This window comes from Rosa rugosa, chromosome 2 (genome assembly GCF_958449725.1).
Source record: "Rosa rugosa chromosome 2, drRosRugo1.1, whole genome shotgun sequence".
NCBI classification, from domain to species: domain Eukaryota; kingdom Viridiplantae; phylum Streptophyta; class Magnoliopsida; order Rosales; family Rosaceae; genus Rosa; species Rosa rugosa.
The window spans coordinates 15885567-15897730 of NC_084821.1; the positions used below are offsets into that span (position 1 = coordinate 15885567).

Sequence of the window (12164 nt, forward strand, 5' to 3'; positions counted from 1 at the left end):
TTTAGACATGTGAAATGTGCACTTTAAAAAATTAAAATAAAGGATGATTTCATTTTACTTAATTTATTATTTTTTGGGCTAAATACTAATTAGTACCCTGTGGTTTAGGTCCAGAATCAATTCAGTCCATTCACTTCTAATTTCATCAAAAACACCCCTGCACTTTCAATTTTGATCTAATAGATCCAATTCGTTAATATTCTGGTATGAGTTCAAGTTATAGTTGGATTATTTGTTCAAAAACTATTTATTTTTAATAGGACTCACTCCTAAATTGACTATGCAGACCACCTCGACACCACATCATAAAACATAGGCCATATAGAGCCACATTAACAAGTTAAATAACTCAATTGTAGGAAAACTAACAAATTGGACCTATTAGATCAAAATTGAAAGTGCAGAGGTGTTTTTGATGAAATTAGAAGTTCATGGACTGAATTGATTTTGGACCTAAACCACAGGGTAGTAATTTGTATTTAGCCCTTTTTTTTTTTTTATGGGAAGTGAAATTCACACTCTCATACTCCCCATTTTACAATCCACACTCCATGTTTCTTTTTTTAATAACTTCAATTTTTGTTTTTAGTAATTTAGTTTTGTCTTTTTATAAGAATTTCAACAAAAAAAAAGTGTGGATTTCACTCTCCTTTTAAATAATGCTCGAATACATTAGTTTATAATCATGAATACATTAGTCTTACTCACCTAAGAGACAACATATGAAGGACTGTACGAGATAAGTGCATCTCAACCACATGTATTAAATTAAAATGTTGAAATGATAACAACTTGAAATGTGCATTTATCCTTGACAGTTAGATGCACTTGTTCCCTACAATCTTTAAAAAACTATCCTTTAGGTGAGCAGGTTTGCATAAGTACATAACTTTACTAAGTACTAAAACAAATAAAAAATACACTACTCATATAAACCATAGATTGCTTGGTTTACTAATCAACCCTATAACTAAACATAAACTCCCAATTATTGAACAAAACAACTAAAAAATCGGAGTCCAAATCAAACTTGTAGGTTGCAAAAAAAAAAAAAAAGTTTCCGATGAGAATGTAAAAATGGTAATTAGTATATTGATGATCATTACAACTCCAAATGTTACAAGATATACAGTAAATCAGTCTACCATCTCTGGTATGAAATAATTTGGATCATACGTATTAACATGAAATAAATTACAACAATTGACAACATGTGTAATGAAACAATTAGCATTTACACATCATTCTTTCCATATCATGGCAGATTCTCAACATTCCCTCTCAAGTTGGAGAAAGTCCCCAACTTGAAAACTAAATCTCTCCCCATGGCATTTGTGAAAATGTCTACTATTTGTAGAGAATAAGGAACGTATCTAGTGGAAATCAATCCATATATCTTGTAGCTTTTCTCGAACCACATGACAACCAATCTCTATAGTTTTGTTCTTTCATGAAAAACTGGGTTGGCAACAATATGTAATGTAGTTTGGTTGCCATAATACAAAGAAGCAGACTTAACATGAATAACCCAAAAATCTTGTAAAATGTACCTCAACCAAGTTAATTCTCGACAAGTCATAGTTATAGCACAGTACTCGACTTCTGCTAATGAACACGCCACATTATTTTGCTTTTTAGATTTCTAAGAAATCAATGATTTACCAAGGAAAACACAATATCTAGTTGTTTACTTTCTTGTTGTTGGACAACTTACCCAATCTGAGTCACAATAAGCTTTTAAAGCCAAATCATTTTTTAATGGAAAGAAAAGGCCTCTACCCGGATTTCCCTTAATAAAATGCAATACTCTTATAATAGCTTCCATATGAGTTTTCCTTGGCTGGTTAATGAATTGGATAAGAATCCGAACAGAATAGACAATATTTGATCTTGTCACATTGAGAAAAATAAGTTATCTTATCAATCTCTGATAACGTGTGGGATCTTTATGTATTTCTCCATTTGTAGGCGTAAGCTTTAAATTTTGTTACATAGGAAAATGATATGGGCATGCTCTTTTTTTGGACATGCATCAAGTAGAATATCTAATGCATATTTTCGTTGAGAAACAAAAATTATTTTTTTGGACCGCGAGACTTCTATGCCTAAGAAATATTTAAGATTGTCAAGAGTATGCGAAATTTCTTCTGAAGAAATGTCTTTAATGATTCAATGGCTTTGGGATCATTTCCAGTAAGCACAATATCGTCAGCATAAATGAGCACAATAGTAAAACAATTACCAACCACACGTGTAAATAATGAATAATCAGCTTTGGATGGTCTGTAATCAGCCTTTTAAATAGCATTGGACAATTTGGAGAACTAGAAGAAAACATGCAATAGCATAAATACTAAATAATTTTTCATAGGCGATAATCTTTAGTGTAAATTGTAAATGGAGAGCAGCTGACGCCTTGATTTTAGAATAATTTATGAATCATAATAACATCAATAACTGTTAGTTCTCTTCGAATTGTAATTAAACTGATAAACTCTTTAACTTTTATTCTGTAAAAGTTATTTCCAACCATGAACGATTCCAAATACTAAATCGCATTAAAATTTGATCGGGTCAACTCAACCCATTCGAGTTTAATTTTGTTTTTCAAAAAAATTAGGAACTTTCTTTGGTAAGGAATTTAAAATTTGAAAAAACTTTCCAAAAAACGCAGCGGGAAAACAATTGGCGGTCACTCTTTTAATTGACAAACGCCAAAAAGGAGAAAAACCAAAACGCCACTCTCGCTTCCCATTGGCCCATTCAGAAACACGCGGATCGTAAGACAAGGTCCCACAACCGTCGATTATAACCCAATCCAACGGTCACTCCTCTCCCCAGCTCTTCTATCCCCTCAACAAATACAAGAAATTCCCCACTATAAAAACCCAACCCTCCCACGAAATTCTCAAATCCACTGTCCGAAAATTTCCCAATTCTTTCTCTCCAATTTGTGAATTCTCTCTCAAAAGGGTATCAGATTCAGTGCTCAGATTGGGTTGAAATGGAGACTGGCGGTGGTAAGATCAAGAAGGGCGCCGGAGGAAGGAAGGGCGGTGGCCCCAAGAAGAAGGCGGTGACCCGCTCCGTCAGAGCCGGCCTGCAATTTCCGGTCGGTAGGATTGGTCGTTACTTGAAGAAGGGAAGGTATGCTCAGCGTGTCGGCTCCGGAGCTCCGGTCTACTTGGCCGCCGTGCTTGAGTACCTCGCAGCTGAAGTAAGCTCATCTCTCTCTGTCTCTCTTGCATTTCTAAATTTAGGGTTGTGGTTCAATTGTGTTAGTTTGAAGTTTAGGGTTTCTTTTTAAATTTTGCCCCAAAATTTTGACCTAATTTGATTTCTGGGTTTTGGTTCAGGTGCTGGAGTTGGCTGGAAATGCAGCTCGGGACAACAAGAAGAACAGGATTATCCCAAGGCATCTGTTACTGGCTGTGAGGAACGATGAAGAGCTTGGAAAGCTTCTCGCTGGGGTTACTATTGCTCATGGAGGTGTGCTACCCAACATCAACCCAATTCTGCTACCCAAGAAGGCTGAGAAGGCTGGAGGAGCCGCCAAGGAGCCCAAGTCCCCGTCGAAGGCTGGCAAGTCACCCAAGAAGGCGGCGGCATAGATTCTGTGAATGGTTGCTTGTTTAGGGTTTAGTTTGAATTGGTCCATTTGTATGTAATCAATCTCAGTATCCAGGATGTTGCTTTTGTTATTTGTAGGGAAAATTCCAAGGAAATCTAAAGCTTTTGTTATCCTTTACATCTTAGTGTTCATCATCATGTTTAGGAACTTTTGAATTTTGTTTGGGATTTAATCAATGAAACCCCCTGTTTCTGTGATGTTTTGTGTTGATGGGTTAGCTTTATGAATGCTCAAAGTGTTTTAACATCCTTTTCTTTTTCTCTTTTCTCAAGCATTTCCAATCTGCACGCACAGTTGTTTATTCCTTGTTGCTTTTGCCTTTCATATCATATTGGTGCTGTTGGGCATTGATTCTTGGCAATGAATTGTGAGTTTGTGGATGAAAAAGTGCTTGATTCTTGATGTAGTAGGAAAAGCTATCTGCTGAGGGATTTTGCTGTTAGGTGACATGAATTCTGCTTGTTCTTTTTGTGTGATAGATTTGGGGTTTTGACATAGCAGCTGCTATGACAAAGAGAACCAACTCTCTAAGCTTTGTGAGGAATTGATTAGATGATATAAAGGACAGTTGGACTAGTTGAGCGCTTGCTATTATTGATGCAATGTTTACCTTCAATTTGAAATTTTGAAGTATTGAACTATGGGTAAGATTACAGATTGAATCATACCCATCTATTTCTGAAAGGAAAATGGTGAAAGATGTAGGTTGGCTGAGGTCATTTGCTGAAGTAGCAGAACCTTAACAAAAGCAGATCAAGTTAAGTTGATAAAAACGTCCTTTTGTTGATCATGAAGTATGAAGTTGAATCGGCTGCGTCAAATTAATGTGTATTGTAACAGTTGATTTATATTTCTCTTTGTTGTAAATGTCTAACGTCTTTGAAGGAGTTTACATCTTATTTTACTTAATTGATGTTTGCTACGAAGAATGACGGTAACAGAGGGTGCTTTTGAGGTAGATATTGCATTCAAACAAATATGAGTTTATAACTATAGTTGTACAAGTTTCGTGCCATTTTAGACCAAAAGCCATCTCATGCTATTTTTGCTGTTGCACACAGTAGTTTTCTTAGCCAGTAGCCCAGTACTATAAAATTCCTTAACAAGTACTGGTTGAGTGAGGTTTTAGTTTTGCCTTGATAGATGAGAATTAAATGAGGGTATGTGTTCTATGTGAGATTTTGGACGAAAATAATAACATAAGAGTAATAATTATACAGTTCGTATGTCCATTAAGACTGTTAATCTTCTCATTTTTCTGCTATTGTGATGGTGGACTCTCATATCCTTACACTTTTCTATCGCCAAAGGTTTTGTTAGTCATGCGCACACCAAATATACCAAGCATGCATTATAGAATTAATGAATGCAAACAACAATGATTATACCAAAATGTTGTTTGCATTCATTAATTCTGCACATTTGTGTTAAATAAGTTGTCATAAAGTTGTAGCAAACATTACATTCAAAATATTCAACCTTATAGCACTGTCGGTATATTCCAATTTCTTAATGCACAGTACAAGTTTTTTTTAATATGTTGCAATTGACTTTCTTCTATCAGGTTGAATCTAGATATGTAAATAATGTAACATATTCAGGTAGATATAAAATAACCAGCTGGGTTGTATCTTAACCAGCCTAATAGGTATGACCCACATAAACACGAGAAATTACAAAACGAAGTTGAATCTGAAATGGACTATGAAGTTAGTTCAAATCATGTGAAGACGTCAAGCCAATGAAAGTGTCTTCAATCAATTTATCGATCATCTAAATGAAACCAACTTTGCCGCATGCATGCAACATTTTATCCCCAACTCGCCAAAGATTACAGTGGCTCTTGTTGGTACTTGGTACTGTAAATTTAAATTACATAGAAACGAAAATATGAAAGGTTTCAAAAGCAATGTAATTTTCCGTTTAAGATTATGCTTTTGTTACTGGTTAACGCTAGCACAAGTGATCCTCAACCATCAATTGATATATAACTTATTATGACACTCACATCAATCATTCAATCAATAGCTGGTTCAAAGTTTTTTTCTGTACCGTCCAATCTTTATTTTCTTCCTCAAGAGAGGGCCAATATGGTAGAGGGGTTCTACACTTCTACAGGTGGTAAAACTAAGTATTTTCGAATGATGGCAAATTCTGGGATGATGTTCTCCGGACATCCTCCCAATCCCCGATCTTGTGCAAAAGGCAGAGAAGGTGGCTGCCTCCAGAGAGCCCAAGTCCCCCAAAAAGGGTTTAGGGAAGCTTTTTACCTCAGAATATGAAGGTACAAATCCTCACCTTTTAAGTGCCATCTCCCAGATCGTTGATGATGATATGAACGATGATTTGTGTAAACCTTTTACTCAAGATGACATTGAGCACTCACTACATCAAATGCACCCTCTTAAAGCGCCAGGCTGTGATGGACTCCCTGCGCTTTTTTATCAGAAATACTGGAGTGTAGTGAAGAATGAGGTGGTTGAAGTTTGTCTGAAGGTTCTGAATGAAGGTGGCAGTGTTAAAGAGATTAATCATACCCTGATTACTCTTATACCAAAATCAAAAGATCCTCAGTTTGTGACAGAGTATAGGGCACTATAGGCCTATAAGCCTATGCAATGTCATATACAAACTCATCTCAAAAACCTTAGCAAACCGGTTGAAAGCTGTCCTCCCTTTCATTATCTCCGAGTTCCAAAGTGCTTTTGTCCCCAAGAGATTGATCACGGATAATATCATCCTGGCTCATGAGTCCATTTTTGCTGTTAAAAGGAGGGGAAAGAATGGAAGAAAAAAAATGACCCTTAAGCTTGATATGGCCAAGGCTTATGATAGGGTGGAGTGGGGTTTTTTGGCTAGTGTGATGGAGAAGATGGGATTTAGGGAAAGGTGGATCTCTCTTATGCTAGAGTGCATTTCAACTGTCAGCTACTCGGTGATCTGCAACGGTGAGCCTAAAGGTACTGTCTATCCACAAAGAGGGTTAAGGCAAGGGGATCCTCTTTCCCCATACCTTTTTCTAATTTGTGCAGAGGGCTTATCATCTTTGCTTAGAAGAGAAGAAGAAACTGGAGGTATCCATGGCGTAAGGGTAGCAGATGGAGCCCCTCCCATCAACCACCTCTTTTTTGCAGATGATAGTTTGATTTTTGGTGATGCTTCAATGACTGAGTGCAAGCGGATCAAGGAAATTCTGACTTTATATGAAGCAGCTTCCGGGCAAAAAATTAATTATGGGAAGTCTGCTATCTCGTTTAGCGCTAGCACAAGTGAAGAAGAGAAGATTTTGTTGAGTAATGAAATGGGAATGAAGCAGGTGGCTTACCATGAAAAATATCTCGGCCTCCCAACTGTTTTGGGGAGAGATAAGGGAAAAATTTTAAGGAAGGTGAGGGAGAGAGTGAAAAATCGGGTGGAGGGATGGCATAGCAATCTGCTATCCCTAGCCGGTAAAGAAGTCTTAGTGAAAGCAGTGCTACAAGCTATTCCAACTTACTCAATGAGTGTGTTCAAGCTTCCTTTTGGCCTCTGTGATGAACTGAATGCAGTGGTGGCTAAATTTTGGTGGGAAAAGAAAGGAGGAAGGGGAGTTCATTGGAAGAAGTGAGAGTTTCTTTGTAAGGAAAAAAAACATGGGGGGCTGGGCTTTAGGGAGTTTGGAAATTTCAATCAAGCTATGGTTGGAAAACAAGCTTGGAGATTGATTGAATTTCCAAACTCTTTGGTGGCTCGAGTACTAAAAGCCCGTTATTTTCCTAACAACTCTTTCTTGCAGGCAAATATTGGTAGCAAGCCTTCCTTTGTTTGGCGTTCCATTTTATGCGGAAGAGAACTTGTGGAGAAAGGATGCATCCGGAGAATTGGTAATGGGGAAGCAACAAGGATCTACTCTGATAAATGGATTCCTAGACCCTCTCTTTTCAGAATTTGGAGTCCTGTGGTCCTTAATTCTGCTGCTACGGTGAATGAATTATTTCTTCCCACTGGTGAATGGAACATTCCTCTCATTTACAACACTTTCAACAGAGACGAAGCGGATATTATCCGTGGCATTCCAGTGGGTAATAGAAATGACAACGATTAATGGAGATGGTTTTATGAAAAAAATGGCAGATATATACACAGTTAATTCGGGGTACAAGATTGCTTTGGAGATAGAGAAAAATCTGTCAAATAGTGGTGGAGGTTCAAGTAATGAAGCCAACAGAAAGTTTTGGAAAGTGATTTGGGGACTTCATATTCCCAATAAGATCAAGCTTTTCTTGTGGAGAGCGGTTCATGATATCCTTCCTTGTACCTATAATCTTCATCAAAGAAAGATTACAAACAACCCCTGCTGTTTCAGATGTGGTTTTAAAGCTGAGACAACCTTTCATTGGACCATTATGTTTTCATGTACAACTCTACTTCTATGCTTGTGACCCCCTATTATCAATGAAAGTATAGCAAATTCTCTCCCAATTCAGTATTCCTAAAATAAAAAAAATAAAATGTGGTAAATTACTTGGTGATCAACTGGAAAATGATACATATTTTCCCAAAAGGTTTCTCTGTGCAAATGCAAGGGTCAAACCGCTAGTTGTTACTTTTTTTTTTTGATCGGGAAGTTAGGTTAGTAACTCATACACCCATGCAGTGGTATCCTAGCACCTGCATTGTCATTGCGGCGAAAGCCAGACTAATCCACTGCACCGCTAGTTGTTACTTGTTAGTAAAAGTTACCATTTATTTATCTAGCTTGGATTGGTTTAGAATGGACTAATGATTGTAAGTGATATATTAATTATTCTATCATTTTCTTTATAGACGAAGAACCCAGATTCCGACTTAAATTTGCTTGCGATTCATTGCCAAAGTTTAAAAGGATCAAATAGTGGCATTTGCTGGTTCAAACAAACTACTATTAATTTCATACAGACTTCATGCCGCCATTTTCCTTTGCACACTAATATTCTGACTATCTTGAGGGTTTAATGTTTTTTTTCCTTCTAATTTTATAAAGAGGATCAAAGGATTTCACTTTTACTCCATGGTGATTCGAGGATTTAATGTAGTTTTGTATAAAATATAAGAACCATGGGAGTCATAGTTCAGCCTTGAAACTGAGAATGAAATGTTTGCAATGAAAAAAGTGCATCAATTATAGGTAATGAGATTTTGGAGCAAACTAATAGTAGAAATGAGGCAATGTTACAAGGGGGTACTTTTGGAAGTGCATAACATATATATGAGAGAGAAATAAGCCTTGAGAGTGCACAGAAGGTGCTCAGATGCCTATGCTTGTTGTTATATATAATGATCAACCTTGTAGTCAACTTCATGTGGGCAATCCTAGCCTCTAAGGTGATGTTTGTTTCATGGGATTGGATAGGATTGGACTGTCTTATATAATAAAACAAGACTTATTCCATGTTTGGCAACAACATGGACTCTTTTAAATGAGACTATAGAGTCCCAAAATCTCCAAAATACCTTCTACCACAATGACACCAAAAACCATGGGATTGTGGAAGCCTCTCTCACTTGTTCAACTCTTCCCTTCAGTTTGTCATTCTCTCAACATTCTCACCTAAACCTGCAATTCAACTCCACCCCCTCTATGGAAGAACAGAGCTCAAGGAAGAATGGGAAGCAACGATGAACTGAAGTCGGAAGTGCTGGAGCAGATGAAACAGAAGCTCACCACCGACGCCGGTAAAGTCATCGTCATGTGGATGTCTACTTTCAAGAGAGTTTTGAATAGAAGAATCAAGAAATTAAACCCAGAAAGTATGCAAGGTTTCCAAGAGTGGCAGTCAGAAGGATACTTCCTCGTAGCTCCGTGTCTTCCCAATCTGACGTGTTGGGTTTCAATTTTCGCACGGAGAAGGCGGTCCGTCTCTAGCAGTCAAAGGTCAGAAGCAACTGCGGCTGTGCCTTGCACAGCAGGTCTGGGAACCGGTGGGAAGTCCGGCGGCGTTTGGCAGAGGCACAGTTCGAGGAAGAAGTAGCCTCGTTTTGTGTTGCTTATTTCTATCAAATGTGAATGAAAAAGACTTTGTTGGTGGTTAATTAGATAAAGATGAGCAGTAGATCTGGAATTGAAATCTCAATTGAAAGGTGTGATTGCAGAAAGTTTATAGATGGATTCAGGCGTGATTGCATTGTTTGATTATTATAGCTCCAGTGGCACCACAAGAAGGAGGTGCAAGGATGATGGATTTTGATTGCAAGCTTTAGTCTTAGGCAACACCAAACATGCATGGGTCAGATTTCAGAGTAACATAACCCAGGTTATAAGAGTCAAGGACAGTTATAGAAATTAAGGAGGGGCATCACAGTCCTGTGAAACAAACATCCCCTAAGTGTGGGTGTGTGAGGGCAACTAGAGTGCTTAAATTGAAGGTACATGCTTGATGGAAGAAATGCGCATCCGTTGTGAGCCTAGCTATATGAGTATGTACGTGTACATTGTCAGATTGTAGTTAAAAATGTTTAGCATTAGTTTACGTGTAACGTCTTATTGTAGCTAACCAGTTAGTTTACTAGTAACGTCTTATTGTAGCTATATTTTTTTTTTTTGAGAATGCTTATTGTAGCTAATTAGAAGACAATGTTGTAGGAAATCTTTTAGCCCCTTATATTCTATTAGCATGGTTCAGATTTTGTGAGCGTTTGTTGCCTACTTGCTGGTTCAGTGTCATGAAACTTCCTAAAATAGTTGAATCACCCACATAGAAATTTTATCCGCACATCACCTATTACTAAATACACATTCCAATTTTTTCCTTGCACGCTAATCTATCTTCTGGATCCATAAATTTGCTATACGAACCGTAATGTATTGGTCGTTCTTGTTCTAAACCAGGACTTGTTTAGCTTGTAGTTTGAATTTGTCCTGTTGTATATATGTAATCTCAAGTAGTGGATCCTGCCTTGTCCATTTGAATTGGCACATGCACTAGTATGTATGCATCTCTCCCAATCGCACTTGTTTATTTATAGTTTGTCTTCTTCAGTCTGTATATATATATCCATATGTTTTATTCATTGTAGGTAAAGGAAACAAACAGTATAATGCTTTTCTTTGTTTTTGTGTTCATGTTATCTGCTTGTTCTGTTGTCTGATTGATTTGGATTTTCAACAAGAGAAATCAATTGAGAAAGTTACCCAACTCTGTAGGCTTGCATGAACAGGATGTCTTGGTACGTTGTTATGTCTCTCAAATTCATAAGAGTAAGAAAAAGAATGATTTGAAATCTTTGGATGAATTTAAATGGGAAATTGGACTATACAAGAAAGGATGATTGTAAAGCAGTTGTTGAAGCGGGGTCGGAGAGTGCAACTGGAGCTGATCCCTTTTCTCGGGTTAGTAACAAGATGACTAATACGAGGGAGGCATTAATTACATGGAGTCATGCGCGCTTTAGTGGTCTGAAAAGGGAAATAGAAGAAGTCAGAGAAAAGTTGGGGAGTTTTTTAGATAGAGCTCCTTCAGTTCCACCGATACATGATAGATTAATCCTAGAAACAAAGCTCAAAACTTTACTACAAAAGGAGGAGATCGACCTTTTGGAGGCAGCGGTCTAGGGTTCTGTGGCTTTTTGATGGAGATATGAATACGAGGTTCTTTCATCAATGTGCTACGAACAGAAGATGGAAGAATTTAATTAACGGTCTGAGGGACTCTAATGGCATCTGGAGAACAGAAGATGATGACATTGAGGGTGTGATATTTTCTTATTTCAGGGACCTTTTCACCTCATCATGCCCACTGAATATTAGGGAAGTAACATCGGCGCTTCCCAAAGTCATTATGGAAGAGATGAACAGGAGTTTGAAAGCTGCCATACGTAACGAGGAAGTTTGGTTGGCCCTGAAACAAATGAATCCTTCCAAAGCCCCTGGCCCCGACGGATTCGCTCCTTGTTTTTACCAACAGTTCTGGTCTATTGTTGGCTCAGACGTGGTTGATGCAGTTAGGACCTTCCTGAGCTCAAGAGAGGTGTTGCGCCAAATTAGTAGTGATGCAGAACAGATGACAGCCCAATTTGAAGAACAGTTGGATCGTGCTAAAGGAGGAAAACGAAAAGTGACTAGTAGACGCGAAACAGCTCCGCGGAGTCCGTTTGGGACGCACCTTACCTTTCCGGAAAGGGAATCGCGCCAGAAATCAAACTCGTTGCATTGCCACGACCTGTGGCATTTTTCAGGCTTTCGGGGTCGTTTAGGGCCTCAAAACTGCATTTTTCTATTTTCCGGTGTTCTGGTTTTCCTAGTTATTTTCGGGTTGTTTTCGTTTTTACCCATGGGCTTTAGGGTTTCATTGTTAGTCGCCCTAGGGTTTATTTTCTTATAAATAAGCCGCCTTAAGGCTGCAGAACGCATCTTTTTTCATATTATCAATCAAAATTGAGAGTTTTCTTTTTTATCTCTGGTGGACTCCAAAATCTTTGTTTTAGGTTTATTGCTTGTAAACCTAGGGTTACTTCCGCCCGCGTCAGTTGGTATCAGAGCAGGTCTTCCCTGTCTCTCCTATTTACCTTGGTAGCA

General features: G+C 37.9%; 1 protein-coding gene across 1 annotated transcript; it reads left to right on the forward strand.

The window, feature by feature from the left end:
* Window positions 1–2896: 2896 nt before the first annotated feature.
* On the forward strand, window positions 2897–3828 carry LOC133733369 (histone H2A). Its single transcript, XM_062161008.1, has 2 exons — window positions 2897–3217; window positions 3357–3828. The coding sequence occupies exons 1-2, from the start codon at window positions 3005–3007 to the stop codon at window positions 3609–3611; spliced, it is 468 nt and encodes a 155-aa protein (XP_062016992.1). The 5' UTR covers window positions 2897–3004; the 3' UTR covers window positions 3612–3828.
* Window positions 3829–12164: the final 8336 nt, after the last annotated feature.